Here is a 21,492-nt window from a genome sequence, read left to right as displayed (position 1 = left end):
GAATTATAATAGATGCTATAGAGAGCTCAAATAGTTGAGGATTTTTAGAAAGCCTAAGTCAAAACCAAAGAAAATAAGCACTGAGAGATAAATACTTGCAAGTTGGGGGTGGGGGTGGGGCAGAGAGGAAAAGAGCAGACAATGAATGGAGGAAAGGGGCAGAATGTGGTCAAGAATTCATTTTATATTCCACAAAATTAAGAAATGTAAGAGAAGGAGTGGGGTGAAGGGGGTTGGGATTGTTGAAGGGGTGGTACAGATAAAGATTGCATTGCATTATAGTCATATAGTGCTTTGTTAAATGACATTTCCTTTATACAACTACTTAAAGAGAATAACAACAAAAGTTATAATAACAACAACAACCATAACTCTGCCTGGATGAGGAAGGATAAAGAGAAGGACATAAAGGCTTCTAACTCCCCTATGCATTGGGCATTATGCTAGTTCCAACAGGATTCTTTATTTAAGCCCCCATAACTCAGTTAGTATGCATTTGGCTTTGATGAGGACACAGAGAAGGAAAATAACTTGTCTACCTTGCTTCAAAGTGGCAGAGCTGGATTCAAACTCAGATGTAATTGGCTTTAAGCCTTTGCCTTCCCAACTCACCACTGTGGTTCCCTCTACCACTTCCACAATGAAAAAAAAAAAAAAGAAACCTCAGGCAGATGTTTCTCTAAGCATAACACTTTTGCTTTCCTTGCTAGTGGGAAACGTCAGGCTGAAAGAAAGGGCCATGGATTAAAATTCAACTGGAAGAAACGTGTCCTAGGAAAGAGGTCAATACTGTTGAAAGTGTAGTTTATTGCCTCTTATCTCTCTGTTCTTCTAGTCACTACACATGGAGGCTGGTGGGCATGTTCTGTGCAGTGTGGGAAGCTGCAGTGGAGCTAGAGGAGTTCTGGGGAGGCTCTGCTCCAGTCTGGTGGTGGGTAGGGCCTGCTGAGCACACAGCATTAAGAAGGCCAAGTCAGAAAGAGCTTCTGTAAAGCCCCAGCAACATTGGCAGCCCCAGCTTTATACATCAGGAGCACATAGGCTTCTTGGCCAGCATGAGCAACATTGACTGGAGATAAAAGCAACAGCAATAAAGTTCTCTAGGGAATACAGGATGAATAAGAGATATCAATAAAGACTACTGCCCCAAGTGACTCCGTGACTTTTTGAAAATCAATGGCATTTCAAAACAAAAAATTCTTTCAGGACCTGAAGGCTCGCAGTGCCATTCTGATAGCAACCGCATGGTCAGCACAGGCTCCGTGAGTTAAAGGCGTAGGCTCCTGGCAAGACTGCCCTCTCTTCAGACACCAGCCAGAAGCTCTGGGGTTCCCAGGTCACCTGCATTTCTAGCCAACTCACTAAAAATTCATGGGTTCTAATTACCCCCTCAGGCTTGATAATTTTCTAGAACAGCTCACAGAACACAAGAGAGTACCATATTCATTTCTGCCATAGAGGATGCAAATCAGGACCAACCCAAAGAAGACACACACACACACACACACACACACACACACACACACACACACACACACACACACACACACAGAGTGAGGTCTAGGAAGATCCCAAGTACATCATGGTGCATCTCTGACCAGGGAGGTCTGACTGAGCCTTGGTGTCTTGAGTTTCTTTTTGAGTTCCATTACAGAGGCCCTGATTTAGTCATCAACCATGGAATTGAATTCAGTCCTCACCCCAGCCATGGAGTGGGTGGGGCTGATCCCATGGCACTAAGTCCCAAACCTCTAAATACACAGTTGGTGTTTCTGGCATGTCCAGCTCCTCCACCCCCAATCCTGATCTCCTCTTTTTACCATGAACTATCTAGAGATCTCCACAGACATTTAATTAGTACAAACCCTATGGCACACCATTAAGAATAAAAGTGCATTGCATTGATCAAGAAATTTCAAGGATTTAGAGGAAACCTCTTAGGAATTAGGGACAAAAGCCAATCAGATTCTTTTTTTTTTTTTTTTTAACATTTTATCCTTAAGTAGTTGTACAACGAGGTGGCCATTCCCTAAGTCAGGTTATAAGTACAATGCATCCTGACCAATGTCACCCTTCCATCATTCTCTCCCATCTTTACCTCTCCTCTATACTTCCTCTTTAGAGGACTTAGCTCTGTTTGCTTCGTGTCTTCCTCCCCATCTCTGGTATCTGTATTTCCAGCAGCAGGTTACTATGACTTGTCACCAGGTAGCCTCACTGTGTTCCTGGGGTGAACAGGCTTTGATGAAGCACTCTTCCATCCTCCTTGTCTTCGGCCTCCCCTGTGCTGGCTGATGGATACAACTGCGAGTAGAGACCAGGAAAATGTGGAGATTTTCTTCAAATCACCGAAGGAGGAAGCTCGAACTCATGGCCGTACAAGTCAAATCTATGACCCTTGGTAAAACCTCAGTCATCTTCAAGTCAAACAACCGTTCAGAACACACTCATGATCCCACAGCTTTGAGGGATAGATAATTCCAGATCCTTCCTGGTTAGATTATGAGGTAAGGAAGATTTGGCTTCCATAGGTAGGTGAAGGTGATGTAGCGCTGAAGCAGGGGGCTGGTCTAGCAGCCAGTGTTTCTCTGTTACCTCACATCAGCCTGTCCAGCCTTTCCGTAGAGAGCCCCAGTGAGTGATTTAATGTGATCCCTTTTTTCTCTCCTGTGACTCGAGGCTTAGGCTGCTTTCAGTTCCCAGCCTATCCTATTTACCAGCTAATGAGAGAAATTGTGGGCTCCATAAAAAATTAAATAGCAGCTGCTTCATTTTCTTCCTATCGAACTTTGAAATTATGGTGATCTCATTTGCATGGCAGCTCAAGGCATGAATATGTGGGCCTTCAGGATCCAAGAGTCCTTAAATTTAACCAGAATCATATGTTCTTTCAGATCAGTTGGCATAAAATATTTCGAGCAACCAGTCATGAAACCAAACCATTAGCTGTGCAAATGGAGCACATGATTTCTGCTTGCCCTGTTGGCTGCTAATTAATAATACCTTCCGAGTGGAGGTACTACCTGCAGCTTCTCACTGGAATAATATCTAGGAGATGAAATGAGGAAGTGAGTTGAGCCCATAACAAATTAGCAATTATTAGAATGCTAGAGTGTAAAGTTCTATGCCTTCCTCTAGTAAAAAGAGGAAGAAGATAGAAATCTAGTGTGAGGGCTCACAATGGACTCAAAATCTGCAGATTTGTCTTTTTGTTTTCTGGCCTATAAGGATAGTTGCGGCTGGCATTTTGACACTAGGGAAAGGAAGACTTATCTGTTTCTGTGTCAGAGGTTTGGGGATTTTATACTATTTTACAAGAAAAACAGAAGCCCAAAATAAATACCTATTGAATCTACTTTTGAGCAAATAAGGATCAATGTGCAATTCTTTCCCCTTAGAGTCACCTTAAGTTAATTTACTTGCATATTTCACTGCTCACAAACACCATCTACTTCCATCACTACTGAACCAGGCCATTTCCACCATAAATTAGGATAGAAGTGTACAGGTGAAAAGGGCCAATGCATCAAAGCCCATTAGTGACTATGGCTTTTTTGTTTTGTTTTGTTTTGGAGGTCAAGCTGCTCCTCTCCCTCCCCTACCCCTACCCAAACATAGAGAACATTTTGTGTCATTCATAGCATCTCTCTTTCCTCTCCTAGTAGTGTTCCAGCTAAGACCAGAGACAAGGATACTGGGGAACTGGAGCTATTTTATCTGCCTCTTTCTGATTCTCCCCCATCCTTAGCAAACTCACTAACTCCACTGACAACATATTTATAACACAGTGTTTTGAAAATTAAGTGGCCTCAGATAGGATGCAAAGGTTTATTATCAATCCCAGCCAGACGGCTGTTCTTCAGCATCCAGCTACAATTTTTCTCTCTCAGTCTCCTGGTACCTGCCTGACACCATTTATTCTCAGCCTTCAGACTACCCTTATGGGGAGGAGAGCCATAAAGCACCCAGCAGCATCCTGGGTATCACTAGCCTGGAGAACTTCAGAGCCCTGGGCGGCTCAGAGGCAATGCTGCTCTCAGGCCGGGGAATGATTTAGGGGAACCACTAAAGGGACATTATGTTATTTGCAGGCGTCTCTGTAGAATTTAATACCTGCCAGAGCAAAGCTCATTCTCTGCACCACAACCTCTAGAGGAACTGGACTGGGCTCGCCTTGTATGGAGTCTTGGAAGCTGTGTGTGTCTTCAGAGGCCCACTTTTCCCACCCCTCCCTGCCCTGTTTAACAATCCTGTGCTGTAAGAGTTCATTGTAAATATTCCTGGTAGAGAATTTGGAAAACTCAGAAACGCACAAAGAAGAATATAAAGGGCACCCATCAACCTTCAATCTCAAAGATTTCATTTAATATTTAAGTATATTCTTTTTCATTCTTTTTTATACATGCATGCATTTTTCTCCACATTGAAAAAAATTCTGTGATGCAAATTTTTTAAGCCACTATGCATGTAGAGAATGGGCCCATCATCATTAACAGTTAATGACTAGATCTTCCAGAACATGATTTAATTATTCTAAAGCATTCTATTGTATGAATAACTTATGAACTAGTATTTTTTACTCTGGTGAAGGTGTTCCTGAGAAAGTGCTGTTGGACCTACATGTTTGAAGACTGAGGTGTTTGAAATTGTTCATAAGCATTTCCAGTAAAAAAAGAAAATGACAAAAGTGTTTCCACTTACTGCAGCCCAAGGTCACAGCATTGCAGCTATGAGAGAAGTACAGCCCTGGGCTTTAGATGCTGGTGTGAACACACACAGAGCAGTGCCCATGGTTACTGATATGATTTCTCAAAGTCACTGGCCACTGATGTCCTGTCTATGGAAGAATGGCTTTGTAGGGCCATAGAGCTCAGTAAAAGATCAAATGGGCAACCTTGTCAAGCCGACACTCAGAAACATCCATCTCCAGCTGATCACCAAAGGGCCAGGAGCGAGGCCTATGCATCAAATCCAGGCAATGCCCTGGTGCTGTGCATTGATGGCCAAAAGCTTTTGTTATGTAGTCTGGATGACAGACTCGGGAATGAGCTCCAGTGGACTTGATGTGGTGTGCTATTGGCCACATAAATCACATGGAAGTAACCAAACTACCCATATTTTGGGAACAATAGACTAAGGTTAACCAATTCTCTACCAGTCAGAGATATATCAGGGGATGTCTGAAAAAACTAGCCTTTAGGTGGAACACATCTTGTCCTCAGAAATGGCTTCTAGAATAGCTGCTACCAGGCCTATACCTACCTTCCTGTTCACACCAGATTTGCGTACCAGGAATGAGGCCTTGGGTAGAGGTCACAAAGCCAGAAACAGGACATTGATATGTTTCTCTAAGCTAAACATAATCCAGCTGACATCTTGAATACTACCCTTTGGGGAGGGCTCAGGATACTTTTAGGTGTTTAATTCCACTCACCATAGGAAGCCGCCCCCCCCCTCCACACACACACCTTGTCCCTCATCTTGAGCTACCACTCCAAGTTCAGCCTAGGGCCCTAGGTAGAATCACCACAGGGCCTACCATTCCATTCTCTAGTTCTTTCTGGCACTGGTTCAGCTGCTGCTTCCCCCCAACTCAGCTTTCGTCCCTAACAAACACAGCTAGCTGGGGGAAGATGCACAGTGCAGGGCACAGGAGGATATTTCACAGCGATTCAGAAGAAGGGACTGATCTATGTGGAGTGGTGGCAGAGCTTCAGCCTGGTCAGGGAAAGTCTGTGTGCTATATACATCTTTCATTTGATTTTTACCTTGAACCCCTGTTGATCAACAACGGTGTGTTTATTTTGAATGATTTTACACTGTGATGCTGCGAGATGGTTTGTTGGAAAAGGAAGAAAAACAATTCTTCTTATGCATCTGAAGAATAATATTCCCTCAAATTTTATAGTCTGAAAAGAACTGCGTGCTCTCTACAAGTCTGTCAGAATGAATTCACATAGCTGTTCTTTTATGAGGAAATCCCATATATTTCCCCCTTATTTAGAGGCCATTCTTTCTCTTCATGGTACTTTTATTGGCGTGGTGGAAGGTACATTGTGCCATCAGGTCGAGATGACCATTCCGGCAGCAAAACAGTGCACCAACCTTGCCTTGTTCTGTTTTTCCACCAAGTAGGACTGGACTTGCATTAGTGATCAGTCAGCCCCATATTCTAGTCCTCAGAGCTGTGTGGGTAAGCGTACATGTTAGTTATACTTCTCAGGTCTCAATTTTCTTGGGAAATTATTTAGTGAAAGTTCTAAGATCCTCCCAGTCTCCCAGTAATAACATTCATTGGAATCTCCCTGCAAAGGTTTTGTTTGTATATGCTTGCCTCTTGTTTTGTAGCTGTTAGAATATTCTTTATTCTTTTTTTTTTTTAAATTTTGGTCATGGGGCTTGAACTCTGGGCCTGGGTGCTGTCCCTCAGCTCAAGGCTAGTGCTCTACCACTTGAGCCACAGCGTCACCTCCTAGAATATTCTTTATAAAGGTTGTATTTGACTAAAATAGGATCCTCTATGGGAGAAAGGTGATATAATTTGATTTAAAAAATACTTTGAAAAGTTACCTCACCACATTCAGACAACAGATCTGGTGTCCCAGATTCCAACAACCAACCAAGAAGCAGGTTTTCAATATTTGTGTCTTCAACCACAGATATCAGAGTCACAGAGATCACTGCCTCCTAGATCATGGGTGCAAATTTTTGTAGTAAATGTATGCATTGATGGAAGCAAGTGTCTCCTCTAGATTATCATCACAAAAGAGGACAAAGAGACAAGCACATAAAGAAACAAACCAACAAGAAAGCAAGTGGAACCCTCACCTGCTTACTTATTAAATGTGCTCAGGCTTCTCAGCAGGTAACCCTGATGATGAAAGACACTAGTTGTCTCACACATGCTGTTCTAAGTCAGCAGCAGCTTCTTCTCCAACTTTCATTTCACAGCAAGTTTACATGTTGAATGTTTCTCAAAGGGCTGCGGGTTATTGAATTTGTCTCTAGCTTGTAGCACTATTGGGATGCTATCTAGGTTGGGCTTAGTGGAAGGATGTTAGATCACTGGGGCCATATGCCCTTAAAGGGATATTTGAACCCTGGGTCTTTCCTTCTCTAACTACCTATCCCCACCGTCATTCTTCTTCCTCACTGCCATGACATGAGCAGCTTCATTCCTTCATTTGCTCCCTGCCAACATGTATTGCCTCTCCCCAGGCCCCAAAGCAATGAGGCCACTCAACTGGGGACTAGAACCTCTGAAAATAAGTTGCTTATCTTGGTCATAGTAGGAAAGAGTTGACTAACACATAACTCCCACCTTCCACCAGACTACCACATCAAAAGAAGTCCTTAGGGCACTTGAGAATACAGAGAATTAAAACTTCCGCTTTGAGCTGGACTCTAGTTTGTGAATGAACTATGTGGGCGATCTATTTAGTATTGCTAAAATGGTTGCTGCTGCTAACAGTTGGATTTTCATCGCATGACTGTGAGAACTAATCCCATCACACTGCTGTGGAGATCTCAGAGGGATGTGATAAGATGTTGTGTAAGATGCTTTGTAAACTGTGAACTGTGTGTGTCTGTGGAACACATGTGTTAACACTGCCGCAAAGCTGAGGCTCGCAGACAAGAGGGGAAACTTTTGAAAATAATAATAATGAATAGCATTCTAGGAACTTTGGTTTTCCTTTGATTACACAAGTCTAAGTACTTGTGCTCTGGGAAATTTTTATCAAGAAGAGGTGAGGGACCGGCACTGGTGGTTCACGCCTGTAATCCTAGCTACTCAGGAGGCTGAGATCTGAGGATTTTGGTTGTTAGCCCAGAAGCCTCCTCCCTCATGGCTTAACATGCTCTTTCCCTAGGCAACACTAGGCCCAAGTAGTAAAGAGAGCACCCTGTTGAGTTAGCTATGACCATATAAGGCAGCAAGATCCCCCAAATCCCGGAAGTTATAAAGGTCACCTGAGACAATAGCCAACACTTCTCACTTCCTCTCACCTGGTGAGATGGGGTCTTCCGGTCCCCTTAATGGCAATAAACCTTTCCTTTGTTCTTCCTACCTGGATGTCCACGTGGTTTTCTGGCTGAGTCTACCAGCAGTTCAAAGCCAGCCCAGGCAGGAAAGTCTGTGAGACTCTTATCTCCAATTAACCAACAGAAAACCAGAAGTGGAGCTGTGCTTCAAGTGGTAGAGCACTTGCCTTGAGCCAAAGAGCTCAGGGACAGTGCCTAGGCCCAGAGTTCAAGCCCTACGACCCCCCCCCCAAAAAAAAAAAAGAAAAGAAAAAGAAGAGACTAGATACTGTGGGATCCAGAAGTTCAAAGGGCCTGAGAAACCAACCACTTCTCCCATTCAGTGATAGGATACTTTTCTGAGCCACACCAGCTAGACAGGCAACCCTCAGAAGGAGTTGATTCAGAAAGAAGACTCCTCTTTAATCATACCAATCAGATTTTTTCTAATTTTCTTTTTTTCTGATTTTTAAAATCATCTTTAAGTATTGAACAAAGGGGTTTCATTCAACGTGTCCATTTGTGAGTCCATTGCTTTTGATCAGTGTCATTCCTTTCATCGTTCTCCCCCTATCTTCTGACCCCTCTCATCTCCTTCAACTTACCTGGTTCTGTTTTCACATAGGTTCATTGATTAGTATGATTATCTTTCTCCAGTCAGTTTTAGAAATGTATCCATACCTCATTCTGATGTCTGGACAGTTGGTAATTCTGCAGTCTTCATCAACTACAAAATCTCCCCGCCACCACTTTCCTAAAGGTAGATGGAAACCTCCAATTTTTTCTGCTGTGTGGCTCTCTGTGCATGCTTTGTTTCAAATAGATAAAGGTTGGTTCTGGTTTTCTGCATTATAATAACCTAGTTTGGAATGCTTCCGTTATGTTGCTGGGCATGCTTTTATGGATCAGTATCATGAGACTGCAGGGAGAATCACATTATGAGTTAGCTTTGTGATCGGTTTTATTGGAGCTGAAACTGAGTGAAAGGATTTAGGAATAATTGGGTAATCAAAGTGAATTAAATCAAGAGGGGGAAAATATCAATTCTGGCATCAAATGGGGACTGCTTTGACTTCCACATCTGTGGTCTTTATCCATTCTAATCAAGTCTAAATTATGCCACTAAGACTTATTTTTGCTATGTTTACACTTGCCCAGACATAGCAGACATTATATTCATCTCTGGATAGTTCTTGAAGCATTAAGACTTTCTTACCATTGCTAGGGGAAAGTTACCTAAACTTGATTAGCATCCAAATATTCAGCATAGATATTTTGTTTATAATCACAGGTGTGGTGTTCCATGTAGTTTCTGGAAAATTCAATTCAGATACTGAGCTTTCAGCCTATGTAGATGTATTCTGATTCTCTCAACTCATTGTTATGTCTCAGAAAACTAGGTTTAAGTGGTGTGTCGTTAGTATAAATCTGCTATAATAAATAGCACTTCATACTACTGGGACAGCAGAAATATTACTATAGTAACTATCTCTGTCTTGCTTCCTAGTGTTTCTTTGCTGTATTTCCCTAAGGATGCTGCTTTTGCAGTGAAAAATCTGTTTAGCCTAATAAATGGTAACAGTAATCAGCTTCCTTTTTTCCCTCCCAGATATTTCTTAAATATGTATGTTACTACACTGAATTATGGAATGACATAACACTAGTTTACAAACACGAACATTAATTTAGGAAACTTTAATCTTCTTTGCTGAAGTTTGATTTTCCTTTGAGTTTCTTTGTTGTTGTTGTTGTTGTGTATGTGTGTGTGTGTGTGTGTGTGTGTGTGTGTGAATATTGTATGTCTTATTGGAACGTTCATTTCAAACATTGTCTTTGAGCTTTTGCTTCATAAATCTTAGAATCTATTTTGTTCCTGTGGTTAATTTGGTCTAGGATTTGGTTTCACTCATTGCTATATACCACACCACACACACACACACACACACACACACACACACACACACACACACACACACACACACACACACACACACAGCCTGTGCCCAAATGGAATCACAGGGTGCTTTACGCCTGATTGCTCACCCTGAGAGAAAAGCATTGCCTGCCTTTCCCCAGGGACAGGTTGCTGTCTCTTATAACAAAGGCCAGAGCTGTCTGGGTACTGAAAGATGCTGGCCCCATGATTTCCTCTGCAAGCTGAGCTCTTGGAGAAATCAGAGTTTGGTTTTTTGGATATTTGTGTTTTGCCTTTGACTATTACATGGTTTAATGGAATGGGTTGGCCAAGAAAAAGCCTATAAGTGTTTGTTGCTATTCCTAGGTTTGAAAGTCATTTTCAAAAACATAATTTTAAGACACATTAGGCCTGAATATTTCAGAAACTCAAATGGCTCTAGGAAATTAGGTGACTGTCCCTGTATGAAGCAATGCATTTTATTTTTTAGAAAGCCAGTTGAATATTAGCAACAGGACAGTTTACATACAGGACTGTGCACTTACTGTCTGCCAGTCAATACTCTACATGATTGTGGCATTATCCCAGGAAACAGTTACTATGCTTACAGCATCCATTGAATGTACATTTCAAGCAACCTAAGATACACAGAGAGGTTAACCAACTTACCCCCCAAGGTGACCCAGGTAGAAAGTAGCAGCGCTGACATTCCAAACCTGCAGGTTCACTCCACAACCTGTGCCCTTAAGCCCTGGGCACATTTTCAAGTACATATGTTTTCATGTATCATGAAAAAGTAGAGGATTTGGAAGCAGGGTTTGCTACATCTTTTTGATGTGACCCACTGAAAGACATAGTTTGCATTGCACACAAGCACATGTGCACAAATAAAACAGAAAGCCACACAAAACACAGCTCACCTCTACCGTGAAGGGTGTTCTGACTTTGCCTTTCTGTTTCACCTCATTTCTAAAGAATGCTAGTTGACTTCAAAACCTTAGAACTGATTTCAAGACCCATTATAAGTCACAACTTGAAGATAGACCTACTAACTCAATTGGGCATGATGGTACACATTCCTAAGACCCACACTCAGGAGGCTGAGGAAAGATGATTGTGAGTTTGAGTTCAGCCTGGGCTATACAGGGAGATTCCGTGTTAAAAAACAAAAAGGCAAAGAGGCCAGGACTGAGACACAGCTGTAATTCTAGCTACTTAGGAGGCTAAGAAAAGGCCAGAAAAGTCTATGAGATCTCCAATTAACCAGCAAATAGCTGGAAGTGGAAGTGTGGCTCAAGTGGTAAAGTACCAGCTTGAACTAAGACGCTAAGCTAGGATGCGAGGCCCTGAGTTCAAACTCCAGTATCAGCACACACACACACAGACACACAGACACACACACACACAGACACACACACACACAGACACACACACACACACACACACACACAGAGATCCTAAAGGCCCTGTACATCCTGGATGTTAGTTCACTATTCAAGAGATCCTTGGTCCCGTTATTTGTTGAATGACTTATCAGCTCCATCTTCCCCTCCCCCAGTTCCCAACACTGTTTGTTGACAGATTAAATGCATAAACAGGTTGTAATTTTTATTTTTTTTCAGATCTATGTTTTTAGATGAAGATTGCTTATACTATTACACCAGAAGGTCAGGAAACACTCAATGATCATGTTATGAAAATATGTGTGTCATATTGATTCTTTTAATAAAGGAAATTACATTTTCCCAGTGATTTTAGTTCTGATTTTTAACAGCCTGTCTGTGTCTCCTGCTGCTTACACTGGAGTCTGGGCTTGGAATCTGTTCTTCCTGTGACATCATCATTTGCCCACACTGGCATTCTTCTTCGAGACTGGCTGATTGCATGGGCTTGGCTCCTGCTCTATCTCTAGGAGAGTGGGGGCATGCATGAGAAGCCTGGAGTCTGGTTTAGTCATTCAGTCCTTCTGGCATTTTCTACACGCTGTTTGGTAGCCCTTAAACTATCTTTGGAAGGAGGCACGCCGGATGGTTAAGCTTGATCTTCCTCAGGTAGAGCTCCAGGCCATTCAGAACTTTTCTAAAAGGAAACTCAAGAGGAGCCACAACTTTGGCAGTGCAGACACACATCTCACCTTCAAAGGATGTCCCAAGCCCTGATGGGTTCAAAGGCAGGGTAGGGGCCAGCCTGGATTCCCAGTGGCTGCAGGGTAGCTAGAAACTTGGCATGCCAGGTGCTTCTGTGTTAAAGACCACCAACATCAAGAGCATTGGGTTTAAAATATTAGTGTTAGAGACAGTTTATGTGCTTTATAGGTTTAGCTTAATATTATTGATATGATTATAATATTAATTCTTTTATGCTGCTTGTTCTTTGCTGGTAAGTTGTTAGAGTTATAGTCCCAGCTCCAATAGTTTCTGTCGGAATGCCCATACAAATGTTCATTCAGAAAATAAGTCTAGGTAGTTCTAAGAGTAAGAGGGTTTTGAGAAGAGGATGGGTCAATATATCCCTACCTACATAGCCTTTGGACATAGTGATTACTTGGTCTCTTACAAGCCAGGGTGACTAAACTTACTATCTTTAACCATGAGAAAGGTTTTCCAAATATTTTTTTCCTCTATAGGACAAAGGGCTCTCTCCTTCATGCATATGTTTCTTGAAGCACAGAGATAATGTACACTTTAGATGGTTTTAAAGAAACTTCATCTACACTCCTGATGAGGAAATGGCATACTTTTTAGCCCATGGGAAAATCTGGAAGTTAGGTGGTCAAAGACTCCCTGAGCCCACCACATCTTTCTCTTTCGTCTCTGAAGATGAGAGGAAATGTGCACTCCACATCTCCGGGAATAACTCTGTCTCACTCAACTGTTACCTGGGGTGAGGTTGTACTCTCCCCGAAGAACATCTTGCATCACCAGAAACATGCTGCAGAGACACACTATGGGCAATACGCATTTGGTGGCTGACTGCCTGGATTGGTGGATGTCTTAGGTCACAAGTCAAACACCCTGGCTTCACTGTGCTGAGATGATGCACTAGGGTTTTGCAGCGGTGGGGAGAACCATGAAGACGGTTTTGTATTAATTCACCAAACATGTCACTTTTGCATTTTCTCAGCCCTTCTTTCACAGATACAGGGATCCCAAAACATTTTAAAATGTTCTTTTGTGTCCACAAGTTGATGGCATCAGAAAGCGTTGAGTCATTTGCAAAGTGAAATGGGACAGGCCAAGGCCAAGTAGAGCAACACTGTTGGTGGAAAGAGCACTAGGCTGAATCAGAAGAATCAAGTTTTATTCTCAGCTCTGCTATTAGCCCTGAGGGTGACTGGGCCAGTCCCTTAACCACCCAGCCAAAGAGGTCAGAGTAGATAACTTTGGAGGTGATTTTGATGCCAATTCTATGAGTCTGTAGTTAGTGCTTTAGGAACTGGGGGTTCTCAATTCTGTTTAACATTTGCAAAGGTATTTGTTTAAACTTTTGCAGGGATACCCTCTTGCTAAGAAAATGCATACAAAATCAATTTTTGTGTCTATATCCTGTTTCTTCTCCCAAAGACTCACAGAGCAGTGTACAGAGAAATGAATACCTACCCTAGTTCTAAATTGATTTGGCTACATTTGATACACTCTTCCTTTCTTAGAATATGACTTTTCAGTTATAATAGCCCCAAAGATTGCTTTTCGTACATCCTTCATTTTTATTATTCTTTTCAAAGACTTCTTATGCTGCTCACAGTAAAACTGTCTGGTAGGTTTTCAGCGGGCTCAGAAGTAAGCAAACTAGAAGTGTCTAGCCCTTACCATAAAACAGAGGAGCTAATGTGCTCATGTCATCATGTGAGAAGGGAAGGCCACTCCATTTCCTCTTACACAGATTTTGGTTTGGAGACAAGAGAAAGAAGAGATCTTAGCTTTCACCAAGAACCAGAGTCCAAGTTAGAGCTCTGTCCTGAGCTTGGTCTGCAGTTATCACACTGGTCAAAAAACCAATGCACATGAGAGTGAGGCCAGTATTTGAGAAGCAGATGCTGGCTAAGAGTGGCTGGTCCTGTCTGTACCAGAAGAGACTGAAAGCTGGGACCATGTGCTAGGGTGGTCCAGACTTTAGGACCCAGGGACTGCTACTTACTAGAACCAAGGGTCCTGAGAGAAATGACATTCTCTAGAGGAAAGGAACAGACAGCATTACTGTCACTCATATATTTTAAGTACCTTTAGAAAGGCCATAGGAGTGTGGGTTTTCCAGAAAAACAGAACCATCAGGAAGGCATATGTATGTGTATGTGTGTATGTGTGTTCTATCTGTCTGTCTGTCTGTGATCTTTGCCCCAGCTTGAAGTCTTTCAGCTAGATGGAAAAATGTATTGGATTCAGCCTTTTGTTCTATTCAGATCGCTGATCATGTGATAAGGCCCACCACATTGGGGAGGGCAGTCTGCTTACTTAATATATAGAGTCTAATGTTTATCTCATTCAGAAACAACTCACAGATACACTCAGGATAAGGTTTAACCAATATATGGGTACCTGTGGCCCAGGCAAGGTGACACATAAAATTAGCCATCACAAAGACTGTCTCTTGCATGATTGCTGGCTGCCCTTTGAATTGAATGTAGGAAGAGTTTCCGGGGATGCCTCATGCTGACAGCTGATTGAAATGGAAGCTTCCCCACCTCCAGCTCCTCCCAAGAACAAATGTGTTAAAAATCATTCTGTGCATTCTTGTCTCTTCCGCAGGCTGTGGCTACTTCCCAAGCACCAACAGAATTTGAAGAGTTAGAAGGAAATAGGTTGAGACTATAAGAATACAGGTTATTGAGCCAGATGCTGGTAGCTCACACCTGTAATCCTAACTGCTTTGGGAGACTGAGAATAGAAGGATCACAATTTGAAACAAGCAAGGGCATACCCATTGCTGGGTACACTGGCACACAACTGCCCTCATAAGCCATGTGGGAGGCTGAAATTGGGAAGATTATGATTCTAGGCCAGCCCTAGACAGAAAAATCCACAAGACTCCATCTCGGTGTAGGGAAGATATGCCCATTGTTGCTTGTCTGTCATCCCAGCAATGAAAGGGAGCCCCCCCCCAAAAAAGGTGGATCACAGTCTGTAATTATACTGAGACAGGAAGTGAGACCTTATCTAAAAAAATAACCAGTAAAAAGCAGAACTGAAGATGTGGCTAGGTGATAGAATACAATACCTTCTTGGCAAATCAAAGTCCTGAATTTAAACCCTAGTACCAAAAATAAGAAGAAGAACAACAACAAAAACAAAAACCAAAGAACAGTTTCTTAGAATAGAATTATTTGAGTAGGTCTGCACATAAATTATTTTCCACTCTTTTCCCTAATAACTATACCAGCCTACTCCTTAATTGATACATTACTGGCTAGGGCTGATCTTCATCATTATAAAAGAATACTATCAGAAGAGCTCTACAGAAAACTACCCAGGTAGGGAACTGATCTACAAGGAGTTAATTTGAAAAGTGGTATATAAACTCTGGTAGGCTTAGAAAATGTCTATTTTTCTTGTTAGCAACATATCCAAGATGATGAGTATTTCCTTCTCATGCCTCCTGGCTTCTCAGCTTCCGTAGTCTGTGCCAGAGGCTGGAGCCATGGGCAGCAACATTCCAGACATCCATCCCTGGGCATGGAAACACACTCAAGTTAGCTATGGTTCAAAGTAGAGGACAGGAATGGAAGTGTGTTTTAAAAGGAAGGAATAAAATAACCCATGGAAATAGTTGTGTGCTGAGTGTGGCTTAGTATGTGTAAAGCCCTCACTTCAATCCCAGCATAAAAATATAAATCAATAAGAATGATGAAGAAACAAGTACAGAAAAGAAATTTTGTCTCTCTAATATTGTAATTTTAATGGAGTGCTTGTCATGTATTTATTAGACAGGAGTTACTTTCTTGATGGCTGCAGTCATTTTCCTTATGGGTCTTCAGCCCTCCTTTGAATTATCTGTCCTCTGGGAGAAAGAACAGAGCAAGGATGATATGTGCCACAGGCGAGGGACCTTGGAAGTCAGCAGGTCTAGTGGTTAGCAGGGGTGACTGGCTAAAACCTATATATGCTGGAGAAAAGCTCCACCATACACCTTTTCCTTGATTGGTGACAAAGCAAAAGAACTAAGTTGTTTCAGGCTGCGGATTGGAAGAAGGTTGTAGAAAATTAAGGTGTACAGCCTACTCAGGTTGGGAAAAGAGAGGAAGCTGAAAGGGTGTTAAAGAGACAGCATCATTGTGCTACAGGAGAGTACCTCACATCTCTTTTGTCTGTGGAATGTGTAAGTTTCTGGGACTATCATGATACTTGCCTAATGGCTCCACAAGAATAGTTAGTGTGCAGCTCCATCTATCGTTAATCTAAACACCCACCCATCCAGCCAGCCAGCTATCTATCCGTCCATCACCCATCCATCCATTCATACATAAATCCACCCAACTATCAGTCTACCCAGCCACCTATCCATACATCCATTCACTCATTCATCCACCTGTCCATCGATCCACCCATCCACGCATGCATGCATCCATCCTTCATGAATACATCTGTGGAATGGCCTCCAGGAACTTACCCATAATATTCAGAAGGTGAAGAAAAAAACAATTGTCTTCTACTCTAGGAGTTCATAGCCCAATGGGCTACACCTGATGTATCAATGGTAATGACTACTTATAGAGAAGAGAGCTCAGGGGATGATGGGAAAGAGGCCTCCTATTTGGATTCTGAAGGGGAAGAGAGGCATTTGTGGAAGTGGTGCTATTTTAGATGAATCCTGAAGGAGACTTACCTTATGGAGAACTTCCTCCCCTCAGTAGCAGGACTTGTCTTCCTTTTTCGGTGAAAGATAAGTCCTGTTGTCCTGTTCCAGGCACTTTTGGTCCAAGCTCTGCCTCTCCTAGCCAATGAAATCTGCACTGAAATATTTGTGCTCTTGTGAAATAATACTGTATTTGCCATTTATCTAAGAAAACCCTTGGCACAAGAACAGTGTATTCAAGATACATTTTCTTTTCTCTATCAATGCAGGATTTGATGACCTTCATGTATGTGCTGATCCTGGTGTTCCAGAGAATGGATTCAGGACCCCCAGCACAGGGGATTTCTTCGAAAGCTCTGTAACACGATTTCACTGCCAAGACGGATTCAGGCTGAAGGGCTCTACAAAGAGATTGTGTATGAAACATCTTAATGGAACCCTAGGCTGGGTCCCAAGTGATAGACCCATCTGTGTGCAAGAAGGTAAAGTGTTTACTTCTCCAAGAAAGCCACTCAAGTGGCTCAGCTGCAGGACTGCCTTGGGGTTGATCTCTGTTTCTGACTATACCAGCATGAAAACATTGAGGACTAGGGTAGGGGACAAGTTAATCTCAGCATTAAGAAAAACAGTCTTCCCTCTGTATGTCAATTATAATCTAATTTATCTCCATTTTTGTCAAGGCAAGAGAGCAACTCAGATAACATTAGGGCTATTTGTTATTAGGCTGCCAGCTCAGCACTCATTCTCATGTCGTCCAATAAAAAGTACAGTAAATATATTGTGAAGAAACTCTATTTTGTGAAACAAAAGACAAGTGTTACTCAGAGGATTAAATCAAGTCCTTCTCAGCTCTGAATTAGGTGTGATTCATTTAAGGAAAGAAAGCAGAACTGATTTGCATGGTAGACATTTATTCCTAGCAATTACACCTAAATCTATTGGTGGTCACTAGATATTCAATTTCTGCTGGAAATCACCTTAAATACACACACACACACACACACACACACACACACACACACGTATACACACATATATGTAGACATATTTAAAGTTGAACTAATTGTACTGCCAAGTGGTTGTTGATTATGCATCTCAGAGGATCAACAAAGCTGAAGTTGGTGTAGTCATTAATCAAGAATTAATTCTAGGCCCCAGTTTTATGAAGCCTAGAACTTCTATGTTGTTGAGCTCATTAGGAATGAGTTCCAGGATCTCTTGATACCATTACTGAGTTTATTTAGGGAGGGAGCTTTTATGATACTGGTATGTATGTGAAAGTTGTGATTCTGTGCATGTTTCTTTTATGATACTTTTAAATAATTTATCTGACAAGCAGTTTTAAAAATATCTATTATGGTTTTCCTCATGGAAATTGTAAAGGATGGGTAGGATGGTGTGTTGTTCTTAAAGTACCTCTAATCTTTACTTTTGCTTTTGTTTTTAAGATGAGGATGTGTATTTTATGTATCATATATATGTATATTGTAAATATGTATCACATGCCCTATAGACATAGAGAGAAAAGGAGATAAAGATAGGTAAAAATATAGCCAAATTTAATGTTTTAAAAATAAGTTTATTTTCTCCTCTTGCAAGCAGTCCATGCAAGCTGTGCTTTTCATGAGAACCTACTTAGTTAAACTTTATTTGGTTCATGAATGTAAACTTTGCTGCCAAAGGGAAGTCATATGACACCCGGTACTTAAAACCCAGACAAGCTCAGGGACATCAGAGAACAAAGAAAACCCAAAATAGGCTTCCTGAATATTGCCCAGAGATGAAAGCTTCTGTTATTTTACTATTGCAGGAAAAACCAGTTTGTCACATTTTAGCTGAGCTTCCTTCCAACTCCTCATGCTATGTAGTAATTCCTGAGAAAGGAGTAAGATTTTCTGTTGTTCAAGTCAGTATGCATAGTTCTTGATGCTTAGCCCACCCATGCTGGTAGGTGAAGACAGCACCCTCAAACAAGACAGTCTGATTTTTTCAAAGGAGGGTCCAGGTCTGTGTTCCAGTCATGGTACTGGGCTCTCATCATTTTGGAAATCTGGAAGACTGTTGCCAGCCTAAGCACAATGATGCACAATTTCATTCTAATCTTAACAGTGATATTGTTATGGTCTTTGAAAGATCTGTATAAAGACATTGTTCTTGTGTCCCGGATGGAGGGAAAGCAGTTTTAATGTCCCAGGCCGTGTTCATTTATTCTCTCCAGTTTATGAGGAGACTCGTCTCCTCAGAAAGACTCGTCTTTCTGATTTAGCCCTTGCTCAAGATTTATGCTGGGAGAATAATAGCAAGGGCAGCTGAATTACTTTGTTTCCCTTGCTGGGTATCTCTTAGAAAGCCAATGAATTTTGGTAGGGGCAGTAATAATAATAATAATTTATCACATTTTTATAGGTTATTAAAAGTACCCCCAGAGTCACTGTGTCATTTAACACTCTACAAGCTGAGAGTCATGGTTCTCACTTCCTAGCTAGTAAACTGAAGCTCAGAGAGGTCCACTCACTTTGTTAAGATCACAGAGCTGATGAGGGAGCAGCAGAAATACAACAACTACTACTACTACTACAACAAAAACTGGGTTTATCCAGGCCAGCCCTGGGGAAAATGAAGTGCTTTCTGTTTCAAATCTCCATCTTTCAGGGGTCAGAGAGAGTGTGAAGGGCTTGTGTGTGACCCAGAACATTACAATGAGACAATGGAGATAAAAGTCTTGGCTGGACAGGAACTTCCTCTGAGTCCCACTTCCTCCCTCTCCTCTGAATCTAGATCTCTTGGGACAGCATCTACATTTTTCTTTGTAGATAAAGCAATAATTCATATGAAGTGAGGAGAGGAAGGGCAGTTAGGAGAATGTCCATGTATAATGGATGGGTTCTTAAAAGATTAAGGAAAGGATGGAGGTGTGTGCTTAAGAAAAAAAGAAGTTCTCAGTGTATCACCCTGAAGCCTAGTTCTCTTCCTCCAAGACAACCAACTTAATAAATTGTTGTTCTGGACAGTTCTGAGCTCTCACAGTTACACTACAAATACCACCTTCCCCCACCCCAGCACTAAATGGGCGCCTCTGTCCTCCACCAAGGTTGTTTCCCAACCTTCTTTGTGCCATAGAAGCCCCATTCTAATCCAACACAGAGCACATTGCTGGATCAGGGTCAGGTTCAGGGCTGCAGATGCTACTGTTGGGGAGGGTGGGGGTGACATCTGAGCTTACGATGCTGCCCTAGGTAGGCAGAGAACCACAAAGAGGAAGAGTGCAAGGAGTGATTTTCTAGTGAAGTGAAAGAACACCGTGGCACATGAGGGAGACAGCTGGGTTGAGGACTCACTGTTGTGAAACTGAAGCATTTTTATTATTCAGTAGGGCAGGTTTCTAGGTGGCCTGAAATTGGAGCCCTCCGCTGGGACCCTTGCCTAATAGTTTGGTGTAGCTCAGTGTCTGCCTGGTGTAGGAAGTATAGGCACATGCTTTTGAGAAAGTACAAGCAGATGCCTATGCATTAGAGCCTCTTGTCCCTTCCAGGTTTGGCACTGCCATTGGTCCTTATACCCCTCAAGGCATAGATATGACCCTGAGCTCATAGGGAATTTGGGGGTATTATCTTACCTGCAGGTCTGTGGTGTAGGTCACCTGGTATTTTGTGATTCCATCTCTCCAGTAAAGTAATGGAATCTTTGTCAGGGGCTTTTCCACAATTCTGCTCAATTTTACTGAGCCCTAGGCTGCCAGAGAGACCCATGAAGTCATAACCCCAGCCTTCATTCTGATTTGATTTAGTTTTTATTTGGCAGATAGAGAAACTGAGGCTCAAAGAAGACCCTTCCCTGAATTAAATGAAGTAGTGACTGGCAGATGTGTTGTAGCCCCAGGGTTTGTCTCTGTTCCTGGGCTTTACGCTGTGGACCAGTTCTGTCTGAGACATTCATATGCATTACAGGGCTTGTAGCAGTGAAGTGCTCTACAGAAGCATTTGCCTGACTCTTTGCACGGTGTTAGGTATAAGTTTCTCTTGGGTCCTCTCTTATTCTTCACTGCATTCTGCAGCACATGCCATCTGTCTTCTCTTTACCTTTCCCATATAACTTGTTCATCCCAGGCAAACTCACTTTTAGTTTGGACTTATAGAACTGATACTATAGGAAACAAATTCCCCTGAAGTTTGCATTCTGAGAGATGAAATTGTGTCTTTGTGATCCTAGGCATGAGTGAACACATTTGTGGTCCAGAGAACAAGGAAAGTGTGATGGAGAGGAGACCTGGAATTGGCACAGAACTAGGAATCCACCCTGTGGGCACTGACCTACTAAATACATTGGCCAAGGCTAAGAAATGGTATCAGTGTTTTGCTGATTCACACTTTGGTCTGTACAACTTCAAGAAGGAATGTAAGCCACATGGGCATACACGTGTAATCCTAGCACTCTGGAGACAAAGGCAGTAGGGTCATGAGTTCTAAGCCAGCCTGGGCTACATAGGAAGACAGTCTCAAAAGTAAGAAAAGCACATTCTAAAATTAATTAAAGAAGATTACTTTCACAGTACTTCAAGAGATTAAAATAAAACCTATCAATTCAAGGACCTGTTTGTATTATGAACAGATATTATTTGGGACAAAATAGAGGAGAAAAAAAATCAACCTGTATCTTGACAAGTTTATTGATTGTCCATATTAATATAAGTATTTCCTAGCTTAACACTTTGTGTTACAGCTGAGCTACTGAGTACACCTCAGCCCTTCTATATTGGTTATCCTAAC

The 21,492-nt window shown here is 42.0% G+C and overlaps 1 protein-coding gene across 2 annotated transcripts in view; it reads left to right on the top strand.

Moving 5' to 3' along the window:
- The window catches only part of LOC138827444 (sushi domain-containing protein 4-like), a 111,364-nt gene that overhangs the window by 44,885 nt on the left and 44,987 nt on the right, over positions 1-21,492 (top strand). For both annotated transcript variants that reach the window (XM_070022946.1, XM_070022945.1), the window contains exon 3: positions 16,996-17,208. In XM_070022946.1, coding sequence (XP_069879047.1) covers positions 16,996-17,208 — 213 coding nt within the window. The remainder of the gene's footprint in view (positions 1-16,995; positions 17,209-21,492) is intronic.

This window comes from Dipodomys merriami, unplaced genomic scaffold, assembly GCF_024711535.1.
Source record: "Dipodomys merriami isolate MVZ:Mamm:240054 unplaced genomic scaffold, mDipMer1.0.p SCAF_156, whole genome shotgun sequence".
In the NCBI taxonomy this organism is placed as follows: Eukaryota; Metazoa; Chordata; class Mammalia; order Rodentia; family Heteromyidae; genus Dipodomys; species Dipodomys merriami.
This window is presented reverse-complemented; position numbering and strand designations above follow the sequence as displayed.